At 38.6% G+C, this 17,730-nt stretch overlaps 1 protein-coding gene across 1 annotated transcript in view; it reads left to right on the top strand.

Moving 5' to 3' along the window:
• The window catches only part of KIF13B (kinesin family member 13B), a 654,496-nt gene that overhangs the window by 259,039 nt on the left and 377,727 nt on the right, over positions 1–17,730 (top strand). Inside the window, exons 7-8 of the mRNA XM_053709534.1 lie at positions 3,430–3,517; positions 15,462–15,596. Of these exons, the coding sequence (XP_053565509.1) occupies positions 3,430–3,517; positions 15,462–15,596 (223 nt within the window). The remainder of the gene's footprint in view (positions 1–3,429; positions 3,518–15,461; positions 15,597–17,730) is intronic.

Raw genomic sequence — 17,730 nt, 5'->3', positions numbered from 1 at the left:
CGTTACGCCTGGGAATTACTCTTCCTTACTACTAGGAGGAGGCAACGATTCCCAAACCCTAAGGGCTCTATAAAACCCCTCCCACCTCACACATACCTTAGTCTTTAATGTGCCTCTGCTGAAGGTGGTTGAAGAATGAAGATGTGCATTTGGTGCTTTAGAGAGGGGTGTTCTCAGTCTATATTGATGCCTGGTTTCCCCTCATAGTACAGTGCTTGTCAGAGGGATGTATGTGGGGTATGGTTTGTTGCTCCTTTTTTGCCTCATGGGAAATGTGTCACAAACCCTCCGTAATCGGTCACAGGTCTTTTGCTTCCTTCTTTGGATCTACAATATACTCCTATTCCGTAACCTCTGCGGAAATGTTTCAGTACTAGTTTCGCTGTCTACTGGTTGTTTGCTGGTGGACGAGTGTCTGTTTTGACACTCTATAGCCTTGTTATTGGCATTTATTGTATGTGTGTGTGTGTATGTGTGTATATATATATATATATATTAATATTGCCCTCAGACAGAAGACAGACATTTATTCCCCTTGCTGTTTTGTGGCGTGTCAAGTTTTATTGGCGTGCTTAGTTTAGTTTTAATTTCGCATGAAGGCCTTCGGGTCTAGGCGGGTTGGGATAGAGCACGTTGATTTAACAAACTGAAAATGTTTGTCTAGAAAGGCAAACCTCAGAAACTGGTAATGTTCCCTGTCGACGAGTGTTAAACCAACGTGCTCTATCCCGACCCGCATAGACCCGAAGGCCTTCCTGTGAAGTTTAAACTAAGCACGCCAATAAAACTTGACACACCACATAATTTGGATGTTGTTAGAGCATTGCAATATTATATTGGTACTACTAACGACTTTAGAAAGACTTCTTGGTTGTTCATACACTTTTTTTCTTGTGCTAGAAAAGAACAGAAAGTTTCTACTGTCTCTTTGGCCTCATGGTTGAAACTCTTGATTCACAAGGCTTACATGGAGGCAGGTCTGCCTCCACCGCAACTGATTACTGCTCATTCTACTAGGTCGGCTTCTTGGGCTTTCAAGAATCAGGTTTGTTGCCCAGATTTGCAAAGCAGCTGCTTGGTCTTCTTTGCATACCTTTACAAAATTCGATCATTTTGATGTTTTTGCTTCTTCGTAGCAGCCTTTGGTAGAAAGGCCCTTTAGGCAATTGTCTCAGCTTAATTTTTTTTTCTTGCCTGGTTTGTTTTTTAAGTGCATTTTAAGAAAAAAAAAAAAAAAAAAAAAACCTTTTTTGTGGGGTTGTGGATTTTTTTTTTTTTTTTTTATTTCTTTCTTCAAATCGCTCTCCTTATGTTATGCTATTGCTCATGGACTCCACAGCTTGGGTATTTATTCCCATGAGTAATGGATCGTGGACTCTCGCCACCTGTATGAGAGAAAACATAAGTTATGCTTATCTGATCAATTAATTTTTCATGGTGGTGAAAGTCCAAGAGACCTTTTATGACCCTTATTACTTTTTTATTACCTCATTTTGCTGAGGTAACTGAGGTGGGAGTGGTTTGGGAATCTTTGTCTCCTCTTAGTGGTAAGGAAGAGTAATTCCCAGGAGTAATGGATTGTGGACTCTCACCACCATGAAAGGAATTCATTTTTCAGGTAAGCATAAAATATGTTTTTCAGCTTAAAAGTAAAATAGAAAAGGTTCTGCTGGTGTATGTTACTAAAGCGGTCTTAAAAACACATACAAGGGGCTTTAAGGCAAATTATGAAAACTGCCCAAAATATGCTTTGAAATAATTATTATGGAGAAGGAAACATGACTAATTGCATGCGCTAATCTTTATAATTCTGCCTTTGTAGCATGGAATATTGTGTTAATTGAAGGATATAATGCATGTAAATTTTATGCAAGTGTAAGTTTCCTTTTTTTTTTCTTATTTATAGGCTTGATTTATCAAGCCCTGCGCCTCGCTACGACTGCAGGTTCTCACAAGAGATCTAGCAGTCAGTATTTATCAAGCAACGGTCATCAGACCGCTGCTTTCTAGCCTCTTCACCTCTTAGGTGGAGAATTTAAATTTCCCCGGGGTGATTGACAGCTCCTGCTCACATGTGATTGGCTGTGCGCGTACAGGGGGCGGTGTTGCCAGAGGCGAGCTGGGGCGGACAGTGTGCATATTACGCAGCTTTCCGCCATGGCTTGATAAATCGAGCCCTATGTATATGTAATCACTACAATAGGGAAGTTAATATTACTATCCTTTTGCATACATAAAGTTTCTAGGGTTTTTTTTTTTTAACTCCGCTTTTTATTTCAGGTTTCCAAGCTAATCATACTTAAACCATGGATACAAAGCCTGTTAAAATATTTTGCACTTCCCAGGCTTAGCAACGCTTGCAGCTTTGAGAGAGAGAGTAAAAGAGATTTTTTGCAATGGCTAAAATATACACCTATATGCATGAAAATTTTTTTTATTTTTTTTTTATTCTGTCACATTCCTTTTCTAATCTTTCCCTTTTTTTCTGCCTTGTTTTGTTTTACTATTGTATTTAAAATGATTTTAAACCTTAACAAATTAAAGCCCAGTATTATATAATAATCTTAAGAGCAGGGGCACTTTAATTTATTAAAGTTTACAAACACGCTTATTTTTTTTAAAAACTTACCTTTGTGTTATGATAAACATAACGCCGATCCTCTGCCCTGCATTTCCTGCTTTCTTTAGCAGATGGATGACGAATCCGGCTTCCTCCAATCATTGGATGCCCCACAAGCTGGATGCCAAAGGGGGCACACAATGATTGGTGGAAGCCTGAATTCGTCATCGATCTGCTAAAGAAAGCAGGAAATGCGGGCGGCGGATCAGCGTTATGTTTACCATAACACAAAGGTAAGTATTTTTAAAAATAAGAGTGTTTATAAACTTTAATGAATTAAAGTGCCCCTGTTTTTAAGAATATTATTTAATACTGGGCTTTAATTGGTTAAAGGGACACTGTACCCAAATTTTTTCTTTCGTGATTCAGATTGCGCATGACATTTTAAGCATCTTTCGAATTTACTCCTTTTATCAAATTTTCTTCATTCTCTTGGTATCTTTATTTGAAATGCAAGAATGTAAGTTTAGATGCCGGCCCATTTTTGTTGAACAGCCTGGGTTGTCCTTGCTGATTGGTGGATAAATTCATTCACCAATAAAAAAGTTGCTGTCCAGAGTACTGAACCCAAAACAAGCTTAGATGCCTTCTTTTTCAAATAAAGATAGCAAGAGAACGAAGAAAAATTGATAATAGGAGTAAGTTAGAAAGTTGCTTAAAATTGCATGCTCTTTCTGAATTACAAAAGAAAAAAAATTGGGTACTGTGTCCCTTTAAAGTTTGCTATCACTTTTAACTTTAAAAATCACTTGAGTTAGCTAATTATCTCCATCACCTCATTAAAAGTAACCGTATGATTTTCTTCCCAGGAATCGTCAGTCTCTTAAAGTGAGAGAGCACAAAGTGTTGGGCCCATACGTTGATGGTCTTTCCAGGTTGGCAGTAGCCAGTTACAAGGTAAGGATTTGCATGATGTTGTCTTTAAAAAAAATCTTTATTTAAATTGTCTAATCTTAATTCATTGTTTAAAAATTCCATAAAAGTGAAAAAACATGCTATATTTTAAGAATTCGGCTGTGATTGAAGATGGCGAGTAAGAAAATATGCAGCTTTATAGATTCGAAATAGGAAGGGGAGACCTCTTTGTATAAGCAAAATCAGAAATTATCAAAGCGCCAGCGGACCGGCTGGGTTCAGAATGTAAAACCAAATCCTTTACAATGTGGTTTAAACAAATGATTTATTACAAATTTAAAACAAATTTAAAAACAAATTTAAAAACATAAATTCTTGACAATACTTTCAGGATTGTTTTGAAGTATACGTATCTAAACTTGGTGCATATATAGAGTGGTTTGGTTGTACACAATACTTGATGAGAATAAAAATGCCTTGTAATAATACAACAATACCAAAAGCAGTCTGTTTTTCTATGTTATATGAAATCCTTAGGTATGTTAAAAAGTGAATCCCTCAAGTTTGATAGCTTGAAATCCTCCGAAGGCTGAATATAAAATTGTTAATAAATGGAAATGAACATAATCGGAGAACAATCCTAAATTGGTGCTTATCAGATAAAATAATTTGACCGGATGAACAAGGTATATATCACACCTCTGTAGGAGTTCACACCGATCTTATAGTAGCGCTACCCACTATATTTATCAGAACAATCCACAATAGTTATCAAAACAATCCACAGGTTATGCATAAAATTGTGTGATTATATAACAATATTAGCTTCCATACATGTTTGTGTATTATAGTGTTTGTTAGACGCTTGTATCAGATCCCTAAGGTTATATGTGACCAGAGTGAGACCGGTCAACTGTACCTTTAAAGGATCAGTGACCGTTCTCCGCTAGCGAAGAAGATAAAGGATGCGTGTTCTATTTGGGTGACTGTGTGACAGGTCAAATTGTGAAAACACAAAAATCAACAAAGAAAATATACGTCGCTGTGCTAACTTTAACAGTACAAAACTTCTAAAATGAAAATATCAAATCAGTGTTCACGTGATATCACATAGGTGTAGGGTGCAGAAATTTCAATACAAACTACAAGGTTTCTTGAATATGAACTGTGCCGTACAGTCCCGGTATTCTGGAAAACTATGTAAAAGAGTTTTCTTCTGTTAAGTGTGATCAGTCCACGGGTCATCATTACTTCTGGGATATTACTCCTCCCCAACAGGAAGTGCAAGAGGATTCACCCAGCAGAGCTGCATATAGCTCCTCCCCTCTACGTCACTCCCAGTCATTCTCTTGCACCCAACGACTAGATAGGATGTGTGAGAGGACTATGGTGATTATACTTAGTTTTTATCTTCAATCAAGAGTTTGTTATTTTAAAATAGCACCGGAGTGTGTTATTATCTCTCTGGCAGAGTTTGAAGAAGAATCTACCAGAGTTTTTGTTATGATTTTAGCCGGAGTAGTTAAGATCATATTGCTGTTTCTCGGCCATCTGAGGAGAGGTAAACTTCAGATCAGGGGACAGCGGGCAGATGAATCTGCATAGAGGTATGTAGCAGTTTTTATTTTCTGATAATGGAATTGATGAGAAAATCCTGCCATACCGATATAATGTCATGTATGTATACTTTACACTTCAGTATTCTGGGGAATGGTACTTCACTAGAATTACACTGTAAGAAATACATAAAGCTGTTTAATAACTAGAGATTATGTTTAACGTTTTTGCTGGAATGTAAAATCGTTTTCATTTACTGAGGTACTGAGTGAATAAATGTTTGGGCACTATTTTTCCACTTGGCAGTTGCTTAATCTGTTTTTCTGACAGTTTCTGTTCTCCCTCACTGCTGTGTGTGAGGGGGAGGGGCCGTTTTTTGGCGCTTTTACTACGCATCAAATATTTCAGTCAGCAACTCATTGTATTCCCTGCATGATCCGGTTCATCTCTACAGAGCTCAGGGGTCTTCAAAACTTATTTTGAGGGAGGTAATTTCTCTCAGCAGAGCTGTGAGAATTGTAGTTTGACTGAGATAAAAAACGTTTATTCTGTAATTTGTTTCCTGCTTTCAGAATTTGTTATCTTTGCTAATGGGATTAAACCTTTGCTAAAGTTGTGTTGTTTACAAGGATTGAGGCTATAACTGTTTCAATTTATTAATTTTCAACTGTCATAGATCTTCTGTGCTTCTTAAAGGCACAGTACGTTTTAATATTATTCTAATTGAATTGTATTTCCAAGTTGCAAGTTTATTTGCTAGTGTGTTAAACATGTCTGATTCAGAGGATGATACCTGTGTCATTTGTTGCAATGCCAAAGTGGAGCCCAATAGAAATTTATGTACTAACTGTATTGATGCTACTTTAAATAAAAGTCAATCTGTACAAATTGAACAAATTTCACCAAACAACGAGGGGAGAGTTATGCCGACTAACTCGCCTCACGTGTCAGTACCTACATCTCCCGCTCAGAGGGAGGTGCGTGATATTGTAGCGCCGAGTACATCTGGGCGGCCATTACAAATCACATTACAGGATATGGCTACTGTTATGACTGAGGTTTTGGCTAAATTACCAGAACTAAGAGGTAAGCGTGATCACTCTGGGGTGAGAACAGAGTGCGCTGATAATATTAGGGCCATGTCAGACACTGCGTCACAGGTGGCAGAACATGAGGACGGAGAACTTCATTCTGTGGGTGACGGTTCTGATCCAAACAGACTGGATTCAGATATTTCAAATTTTAAATTTAAACTGGAAAACCTCCGTGTATTACTAGGGGAGGTGTTAGCGGCTCTGAATGATTGTAACACAGTTGCAATACCAGAGAAAATGTGTAGGTTGGATAAATATTTTGCGGTACCGACGAGTACTGAGGTTTTTCCTATACCTAAGAGACTTACTGAAATTGTTACTAAGGAGTGGGATAGACCCGGTGTGCCGTTCTCACCCCCTCCGATATTTAGAAAAATGTTTCTAATAGACGCCACCACAAGGGACTTATGGCAAACGGTCCCTAAGGTGGAGGGAGCAGTTTCTACCTTAGCTAAGCGTACCACTATCCCGGTGGAGGATAGCTGTGCTTTTTCAGATCCAATGGATAAAAAGTTAGAGGGTTACCTTAAGAAAATGTTTGTTCAACAAGGTTTTATATTGCAACCCCTTGCATGCATTGCGCCGATCACGGCTGCAGCGGCATTCTGGATTGAGTCTCTGGAAGAGAACATTGGTTCAGCTACTCTGGACGACATTACGGACAGGCTTAGAGTCCTTAAACTAGCTAATTCATTCGTTTCGGAGGCCGTAGTACATCTTACTAAACTTACGGCGAAGAATTCAGGATTCGCCATTCAGGCACGCAGGGCGCTGTGGCTAAAATCCTGGTCAGCTGATGTTACTTCTAAGTCTAAATTGCTTAATATACCTTTCAAAGGGCAGACCTTATTCGGGCCCGGGTTGAAAGAGATTATCGCTGACATTACAGGAGGTAAAGGCCATGCCCTGCCTCAGGACAAAGCCAAAGTTAAGGCTAGACAGTCTAATTTTCGTTCCTTTCGTAATTTCAAAGCAGGAGCAGCATCAACTTCCTCTGCACCAAAACAGGAAGGAGCTGTTGCTCGCTACAGACAAGGCTGGAAACCTAACCAGTCCTGGAACAAGGGCAAGCAGGCCAGGAAACCTGCTACTGCCCCTAAAACAGCATGAATTGAGGGCCCCCGATCCGGGATCGGATCTAGTGGGGGGCAGACTTTCTCTCTTCGCCCAGGCTTGGGCAAGAGATGTCCAGGATCCCTGGGCGCTAGAGATAATATCTCAGGGATACCTTCTGGACTTCAAATACTCTCCTCCAGGAGAGAGATTTCATCTGTCAAGGTTGTCAACAATCCAGACAAAGAAAGAGGCGTTTCTACGCTGCGTACAAGAGCTCTTGTTAATGGGAGTAATCCATCCAGTTCCACGATCGGAACAGGGACAGGGGTTTTACTCAAATCTGTTTGTGGTTCCCAAAAAAGAGGGAACTTTCAGACCAATCCTGGACTTAAAGATCCTAAACAAATTCCTAAGAGTTCCATCGTTCAAGATGGAGACTATTCGGACAATTTTACCTATGATCCAAGAGGGTCAGTACATGACCACTGTAGATTTAAAAGATGCTTACCTTCACATACCGATTCACAAAGATCATTATCGGTACCTAAGGTTTGCCTTCCTAGACAGGCATTACCAGTTTGTGGCTCTTCCATTCGGATTGGCTACAGCTCCAAGAATCTTCACAAAGGTTCTGGGTGCTCTTCTGGCGGTACTAAGACCGCGTGGGATCTCGGTAGCTCCATACCTAGACGACATTCTGATACAAGCTTCAAGCTTTCAAACTGCCAAGTCTCATACAGAGTTAGTGCTGGCATTTCTAAGGTCACATGGATGGAAGGTGAACGAAAAGAAAAGTTCACTCGTTCCACTCACAAGAGTTCCCTTCCTGGGCACTCTTATAGATTCTGTAGAAATGAAGATTTACCTGACAGAGGACAGGCTAACAAGACTTCAAAGTGCTTGCCGCACCCTACATTCCATTCAACACCCGTCAGTGGCTCAATGCATGGAGGTAATCGGCTTAATGGTAGCGGCAATGGACATAGTACCCTTTGCACGCTTACACCTCAGACCACTGCAACTGTGCATGCTAAGTCAGTGGAATGGGGATTACTCAGACTTATCCCCTTCTCTGAATCTGGATCAAGAGACCAGTAATTCTCTTCTATGGTGGCTTTCTCGGCCACATCTGTCCAGGGGGATGCCATTCAGCAGACCAGACTGGACAATTGTAACAACAGACGCCAGCCTTCTAGGTTGGGGTGCCGTCTGGAATTCTCTGAAGGCTCAGGGACAATGGAGTCAGGAGGAGAGTCTCCTGCCAATAAACATTCTGGAATTGAGAGCAGTTCTCAATGCCCTCCTGGCTTGGCCCCAGTTGACAACTCGGGGGTTCATCAGGTTTCAGTCGGACAACATCACGACTGTAGCTTACATCAACCATCAGGGAGGGACAAGAAGCTCCCTAGCTATGATGGAAGTATCAAAGATAATTCTCTGGGCAGAGTCTCACTCTTGCCACCTGTCAGCAATCCACATCCCGGGAGTGGAGAACTGGGAGGCGGATTTCTTAAGTCGTCAGACTTTTCATCCGGGGGAGTGGGAACTTCATCCGGAGGTCTTTGCCCAAATACTGCGACGTTGGGGCAAACCAGAGATAGATCTCATGGCGTCTCGACAGAACGCCAAGCTTCCTCGTTACGGGTCCAGATCCAGGGATCCAGGAGCAGTCCTGATAGATGCTCTGACAGCACCTTGGGACTTCAGGATGGCTTACGTGTTTCCACCCTTCCCGTTGCTTCCTCGATTGATTGCCAGAATCAAACAAGAGAGAGCATCAGTGATTCTAATAGCACCTGCGTGGCCACGCAGGACTTGGTATGCAGACCTGGTGGACATGTCATCCTGTCCACCTTGGTCTCTACCTCTGAAACAGGACCTTCTGATACAGGGTCCCTTCAAACATCAAAATCTAACTTCTCTGAAGCTGACTGCTTGGAAATTGAACGCTTGATTTTATCAAGACGTGGGTTTTCTGAGTCAGTTATTGATACCTTAATACAGGCTAGGAAACCTGTTACCAGAAAGATTTACCATAAGATATGGCGTAAATACCTATATTGGTGTGAATCCAAAGGTTACTCTTGGAGTAAGGTTAGGATTCCTAGGATATTGTCTTTTCTACAAGAAGGTTTAGAAAAGGGTTTATCTGCTAGTTCATTAAAGGGACAGATCTCAGCTCTGTCCATTCTGTTACACAAACGTCTGTCAGAAGTTCCTGACGTCCAGGCTTTTTGTCAGGCTTTGACCAGGATTAAGCCTGTGTTTAAGACTGTTGCTCCACCATGGAGTTTAAACCTTGTTCTTAATGTTTTACAGGGCGTTCCGTTTGAACCCCTTCATTCCATTGATATAAAGTTGTTATCTTGGAAAGTTCTATTTTTAATGGCTATTTCCTCGGCTCGAAGAGTCTCTGAATTATCAGCCTTACATTGTGATTCTCCTTATTTGATTTTTCATTCGGATAAGGTAGTCCTGCGTACTAAACCTGGGTTCTTACCTAAGGTAGTTACTAACAGGAATATCAATCAAGAGATTGTTGTTCCTTCCTTATGCCCAAATCCTTCTTCAAAGAAGGAACGTCTACTGCACAACCTGGATGTAGTCCGTGCTCTAAAATTTTACTTACAGGCAACTAAGGAATTTCGACAAACGTCTTCTCTGTTTGTCATTTACTCTGGGCAGAGGAGAGGTCAAAAAGCTTCCGCTACCTCTCTTTCTTTTTGGCTTCGTAGCATAATTCGTCTAGCTTATGAGACTGCTGGACAGCAGCCTCCTGAAAGAATTACAGCTCATTCTACTAGAGCTGTGGCTTCCACTTGGGCCTTCAAGAATGAGGCCTCTGTTGAACAGATTTGCAAGGCTGCAACTTGGTCTTCGCTTCATACTTTTTCCAAATTTTACAAATTTGACACTTTTGCTTCATCAGAGGCTATTTTTGGGAGAAAGGTTCTTCAGGCAGTGGTTCCTTCTGTATAAAGAGCCTGCCTATCCCTCCCGTCATCCGTGTACTTTTGCTTTGGTATTGGTATCCCAGAAGTAATGATGACCCGTGGACTGATCACACTTAACAGAAGAAAACATAATTTATGCTTACCTGATAAATTCCTTTCTTCTGTAGTGTGATCAGTCCACGGCCCGCCCTGTTTTTAAGGCAGGTAAATATTTTTTAATTTATACTCCAGTCACCACTTCACCCTTGGCTTTTCCTTTCTCGTTGGTCCTTGGTCGAATGACTGGGAGTGACGTAGAGGGGAGGAGCTATATGCAGCTCTGCTGGGTGAATCCTCTTGCACTTCCTGTTGGGGAGGAGTAATATCCCAGAAGTAATGATGACCCGTGGACTGATCACACTACAGAAGAAAGGAATTTATCAGGTAAGCATAAATTATGTTTTTTGGGTGTCTTTTAAAGAGTGCTTTAAATCAAACTTAATCCTAAAGTGGTGTTTCCGATTCACACCTTATATGTCACTAGTGACCAACATGATTGCAACCAACATAATGCTTTGAGTGAAAAAATAGAAAAAATGAAAAAAATGAGCAAATGAAAAAAGTAGAAAAATAAAAAAGTGAAAAAACTAAAAATGTGTTACACAAAGTCTTCGTTAAAAATCAAAGTTCTAGTGTTTCCAAATGTGGGTGATTCGTTTCTTCTATGCACTTTATCAGTTTATGTGGAATATATAGTTGCCTGCAGTGGGGGTTTGGGCTTCAACGTCAATAGACGATTTTCAGCTCCAGCGTCACTCAAGTTATTACTTCCTTCTGCCAAAAGAAATAATAATAGTGCAGAAAAGTCTTGAAAAAGGTCTATGTTGGACCGAAACGCGTCGACTGGTGAGTAGCATTCCATTTATTTATACATTAGAAAAACAATCTGCACTATTATTATTTCTTTTGGCAGAAGGAAGTAATAACTTGAGTGACGCTGGAGCTGAAAATAGTCTATTGACATTGAAGCCCAAACCCCCACTGCAGGCAACTATATATTCCACATAAACTGATAAAGTGCATAGAAGAAACGAATCACCCACATTTGGAAACACTAGAACTTTGATTTTTAACGAAGACTTTGTGTAACACATTTTTAGTTTTTTCACTTTTTTATTTATTTTTCTACTTTTTTCATTTGCTCATTTTTTTCATTTTTTCTATTTTTTCACTCAAAGCATTATGTTGGTTGCAATCATGTTGGTCACTAGTGACATATAAGGTGTGAATCGGAAACACCACTTTAGGATTAAGTTTGATTTAAAGCACTCTTTAAAAGACACCCAAAAAACTCTTTTACATAGTTTTCCAGAATACCGGGACTGTACGGCACAGTTCATATTCAAGAAACCTTGTAGTTTGTATTGAAATTTCTGCACCCTACACCTATGTGATATCACGTGAACACTGATTTGATATTTTCATTTTAGAAGTTTTGTACTGTTAAAGTTAGCACAGCGACGTATATTTTCTTTGTTGATTTTTGTGTTTTCACAATTTGACCTGTCACACAGTCACCCAAATAGAACACGCATCCTTTATCTTCTTCGCTAGCGGAGAACGGTCACTGATCCTTTAAAGGTACAGTTGACCGGTCTCACTCTGGTCACATATAACCTTAGGGATCTGATACAAGCGTCTAACAAACACTATAATACACAAACATGTATGGAAGCTAATATTGTTATATAATCACACAATTTTATGCATAACCTGTGGATTGTTTTGATAACTATTGTGGATTGTTCTGATAAATATAGTGGGTAGCGCTACTATAAGATCGGTGTGAACTCCTACAGAGGTGTGATATATACCTTGTTCATCCGGTCAAATTATTTTATCTGATAAGCACCAATTTAGGATTGTTCTCCGATTATGTTCATTTCCATTTATTAACAATTTTATATTCAGCCTTCGGAGGATTTCAAGCTATCAAACTTGAGGGATTCACTTTTTAACATACCTAAGGATTTCATATAACATAGAAAAACAGACTGCTTTTGGTATTGTTGTATTATTACAAGGCATTTTTATTCTCATCAAGTATTGTGTACAACCAAACCACTCTATATATGCACCAAGTTTAGATACGTATACTTCAAAACAATCCTGAAAGTATTGTCAAGAATTTATGTTTTTAAATTTGTTTTTAAATTTGTTTTAAATTTGTAATAAATCATTTGTTTAAACCACATTGTAAAGGATTTGGTTTTACATTCTGAACCCAGCCGGTCCGCTGGCGCTTTGATAATTTCTGATTTTGCTTATAACTTATTTGACTACTAGGGGTCACATATCAAAGCCAAGGGTCCTTCTGGTAGTAGGCGCTAAGTGATTTCTTCTCTTTAGACCTCTTTGTATAGACAGTGGGGGTGTATGTATGCATCAGAACATCTCAACCCAAATATGTTTTGTGTAGACACAGTGTGTCAGAAGTAAGTGTGCTAGAAGGATGCAGTATTAACGGGACATGAAACCCAAATATGTTTTGTGTAGACACAGTGTGTCAGAAGTAAGTGTGCTAGAAGGGTGCAGTATTAACGGGACGTGAAACCCAAATATGTTTTGTGTAGACACAGTGTGTCAGAAGTAAGTGTGCTAGAAGGGTGCAGTATTAATGGGACATGAAACCCAAATATGTTTTGTGTAGACACAGTGTGTCAGAAGTAAGTGTGCTAGAAAGGTGCAGTATTAATGGGACATGAAACCCAAATATGTTTTGTGTAGACACAGTGTGTCAGAAGTAAGTGTGCTAGAAGGATGTAGTATTAACGGGACATTTTCTTTCATTATTTAGGTAGAACATACAATTTTAAACAACGTTCCCGTTTACTTCTATTATCAAATTTGCTTCATTCTCTTGGTATCTTTGTTAAAGTTCTAACTGAACACATGGGTGAGCCAATGACAATCAGTTTATATATGCAGCCACCAATCAACAGCTAGAACCTAGGTTCTCTACCGCACATGAACTTTCCTAGATAAACATTTCAGCAAAGGATAACAGGAGAAAGAAGCAAATTAAATAATAGAAGTAAATTGGAAAGTTGTTTGAAATTGTATTCTCTATCTGAATCATGAAAGAAAATGTTTGGGTTTCATGTCCCTTTAACAATATTTGTGAAACACAGAGCTAGATTCACTAATCAAGTGCGTGATATTTCCTTTATCTTGTTTAGGCGATTTGTTGAGCTGCCCCACACTTTAGTAAATAAGCTTGTGAACCTGTATTGGATTTTTCTTATTGAAGAGTTGGTTACATTGTTCTGTTCAAGCAATAAGAAAATGCTCTGTTTAGCCCTGGCAAAGTCGTTAATACATAGTTAAATTCAGCTGTGGACTTGCAATGCACTACTGCTCTGTACCTGAGTTCAGCTGGCAATCTGTGCTTAGCCTCCAATCACTGGTCATGTTCATCTCAGGATTGGCATTGCTGCTCCATAGCTGACACATAGATCTGTGCAATTAACATACTGTAGCCTATTAGAACATTTTCTTATTGCTCTTTTTATGTTCCTTTAAGCAAAAATATAACACCTGTTAGCAAACCTAAACTATATGAGAAAACTATGTAACAAATAGGTACCCTTAAAGGGATATGAAACTTAAGAACATTTCTTTTTGTAGTTTAAACAGCTGAGCTTACTCAGCTTTTCAATAAAAAGATACCAAGAGAAGAAATAAAATTTGACAACAGAAGTAAAATAGAAAGTTGTTTAAAATTGCACTCTATCTAAATCATGAAAAGAAAAAATAATGGGTTTCATGCTCCTTTAAAGGGACAGTATACACCAATTTTCATATAACTGCATGTAATACACTACTATAAAGAATAATATGCACAGATACTGATATAAACATCCAGTATAAAACCGTTTATCTCTGTTAAAAAGGTAGCTGGAACACCCACTGCAAGTGGGAAAAATCAGACCCTCCCCCTTCCTTTGCATACGAAAAGACCCTATACACAAACAGAAGCAAGCTTGGAGTAGGTATACGTCGGTATTCTCCTAAAACTTTGGGGCTTGGTCAGGAGTCTGAAAATCAGAGCAATGTTATAAGCAAAATTATACATTTAAAAAAACAATAAACTATATGGGCTATATAAATGGATCATCTTCAAAACATTTATGCAAAGAAAAATCTAGTGTATAATGTCCCTTTAAGTGAGGGAAGGTTTCTTTACAGTTGCATATTTATTGCTCTAATATTTTTTCGTATGTGGAAATAATTTTGGTGCATACTATTTTTTCACATTTCATTACTTATTCATTACGGTTGCTGATTGGTGTTGACCTCATCTTAATGTTGTGCTTTAAAAGGTAAAATTTAAATGGCCAATCAAAAGAGAGAGAGAGGGCGCCTCCATAGTGTAAGCTGTTCTTAAAAAATGCTGTTGTTGTGCATAAATGAAAAGGCTTACCAGATAATATTGCACCGCACTTTGACCGGTGCCAGCAGGTGGACTAACACTTAACAGTGGTTAGCACACTGATCCGGCTCGTTGGTCAACTGTGTCCTGGATTTCTCTGTGTCAGTGTCAGCCGTTATCCAATATTGGCCGCTTTGTTGATATGAGCTTGGTGCTGCGGTGTACCCTGATTGGCACCCAAAGGGAGATAAAACCATACGATAACTTCCGAAAAAGTTATAGTTAAAAAGTGCTTTATTCTTGTCACTGCAACGCATTTCTCGACCGTATAAACTGGTTGTTTCCTCAGGCAATACAAATTGTTTCAATTTGTATTGCCTTTTCATTTATGCACAACAACAGCATTTTTTAAGAACAGCTTACACTATGAGGCGCCCTCTCTCTCTCTTGATTGTTTAGATCGTCCCCCACACCGGGATCAAGAGGAGCGGCCTCAGCTCAAATCCTTTCAAGTCTGTTTTTGCACTAACTGTTCATTCAGTCACGTTTTTGGAAAAAAACGTTTTGGTAAAATTATTATCATCTGTCATTGGACATTGTGTCACATTATTATCTTTGATGCATTCAGCGTGCTCCTATAAGTTCCCCCCTTTGGAAACTCTATTATCTTTAAATTTAAATGGCACATTTCCTGTTTCTAGTATTTGAGATACTCAGGAATCTGGGATCAGCCTAATAATGACGACGTAAGCCGAAACCCGTCAAGCCATTTTTTTTTTCACTTGCAAGTGTAATTTTATGTATTTTTAGAATCCATGCTTCATTAAAGATTTTTTTTTATGCGCATTTACCTGAGCACCGCTTATTTTTTTGTTTTTCTGACCAGCCTAATGTTCTCATGTTCTTCAATTCAGGACATAGAATCTTTGATGTCGGAGGGTAACAAATCACGTACAGTAGCTGCAACCAACATGAACGAGGAGAGCAGCAGATCCCATGCTGTGTTCAACATCATCCTCACACACACTCTTTGTGACGTTAAATCAGCGGTGAGTGTCTTCTCTTTCTCAAATGCTTTGTCTTCCAATCCTGCCCGGTGCAGGTTCTTCTTAGCTCTCTGTATCCTTGTCTTACTCTCTTACAAATCCGCTACAATAATACAGTTTATTTTAGACAATGCTTCTCTGAGTATATAGTAAAAGGCATTCCAGTGTTGAATTAAAGGGGCCTAATTTTAATTGCTGTTGTAAACTGGTGTAAGAAGAAGTATCTATAGAATTTAATAGCGATATTTGCTGTCACCGCCAGTTTGCATAGTTTACAACAGCAATGGAAGCTAGGCCGTGTGCATAGGAGAACTTTTTGCTACTTTAACTGCAGACAGTTGGATGTATGTACTGCAGACTTTTCAAGCTGAACTGTGCTGCATTCTGTACAGTGATTGCTTGATCGATGCACCTTGTTTATATGTGTCCCCTAATTGGCTTCAGTAGAGGAGATACATTTATTTTATATTGAGATCTTTTGTTTAACATACAATTCTATTCAATAATCCAGTTGCTCTCTTCACAAAAATACCTACATTGTTTTCACAATTCCAAATTCTATATAGATGGCAACATTAGATTACTATTTACTAGTTTTCATTGAATTCTCATGGTAAAAGTATACCATGCTTGTTTTGTTTTATAGCCCAACATCATACCGTTCTTCCACTTGTTCAATATCAATACATTCCTCCTCTGTTATACAAATGTTTGCCTTTTAGGGCTCTTTCTTTTTTTTATTAATAAAGTAACTTAAAAATGAAAAACTTAACTTTCAATCTTAAAAACCTAACTTTTATTCAGTTTCATAAACATTTGTAGCTTTAATAAGATGTTATAATAATATACCTTTCTCCTTCCTTAGTAATACAACATATGTGTTTTGTTTCCCTAAAAGTTTTTCCTTAGATCTGGTTTTATGTTGTGATTTGCGGTATCACATAGGCGTTTCTAGGTCATCAGTCCCATACAACACAGCTTTGTGCCATCTGCCTACTCTTTTTGGTTTAAAAAGCAAAGATATTTTCTTTCCCTATAAATCTTGAAGCCCTTCTTACACTCTCTTTTCTTCTGCGTGCCCTGACCACTTTTACGAGGAACCCTCCAGTGCGCTTTTTAGGGCTTATCTGCTTTTTCATAGCTTTGTACATTTAATGGATCTTTTTAACGTGTTTTGTGGAACCATCTGTACTTGTGGGATGCTTGGGATGTCTGACCATTCTTAGTTCAGGGCAATCTAAACTCTAATAAAACGCCATACTATTTAGAGAAGACCAACTCTGCCATTGTTAATGTTGATCCATGCAATTACAGATACTAAAAACACTCCTAATTTCTTATAATGTTTTATGCAAACACATTAACTCAGTCATTATAAGACAGATTTCAAGAGAAGATTGCAATAGCTCAGTAAAGTATTTTTGCAGTCGTTTGCAAACTTTCTCTTTTTTTTTAATCTAAAATTTTTGTGAATTGCTGGATAACTGCAATTGCCTAGATTATTTTAGTTTTATAATAAATGGCTTCAATATATTGACTATAAGACCATATTTGCATTGAACCGGAAACATTAAAACATGTAGCTTGTATTTGTTTTACAAGCTAAGATGTCACTACACATTCTCTTTGAGTAATATCTTATTTTAAATTGGATTTCGAAAAAAGCAAGCTTAAATCACTGGTGGATAGAGAAGCACTGACACTTCAGTTCAATTTTTAATAGAGCACTCAATTAGGGACAGTCTACTTGATTTTCTTTATCATTTAAAAAGATAAATAACGCCTTTACTCCCATTCCCCAGCTTTGCACAACCAGCACTTTTATATTAATATGCTTTATAACTTCTAAATCACTGCCTGTTTCTAAGCCCCTGCAGGCCACCTTTTATCTCAGTGCATTTTATTAGCTTTTCACAGCCAGACAGTTTTAGTTTGTGTGCCATATAGATAACATTGTGCTCACTCCCGTGCAAGTTTGTGAAACGCACTGAGATAAGGGGCAGTCTGCAGGGGCTTAGATACAATGTAATCATAGAGCTAAAAGGTATATTAATATAACAGTGTTGGTTATGCAAAACTGGTGAATAGGTAATAATAAAGGGATTATCTATCTTTTTAAACGATAAACATTTTCAAG

Source organism: Bombina bombina, chromosome 4, assembly GCF_027579735.1.
Source record: "Bombina bombina isolate aBomBom1 chromosome 4, aBomBom1.pri, whole genome shotgun sequence".
NCBI lineage: Eukaryota > Metazoa > Chordata > Amphibia > Anura > Bombinatoridae > Bombina > Bombina bombina.
The sequence above is the reverse complement of the archived record's forward strand: the minus strand, read 5'-3'. Positions and strand labels throughout refer to the sequence as shown.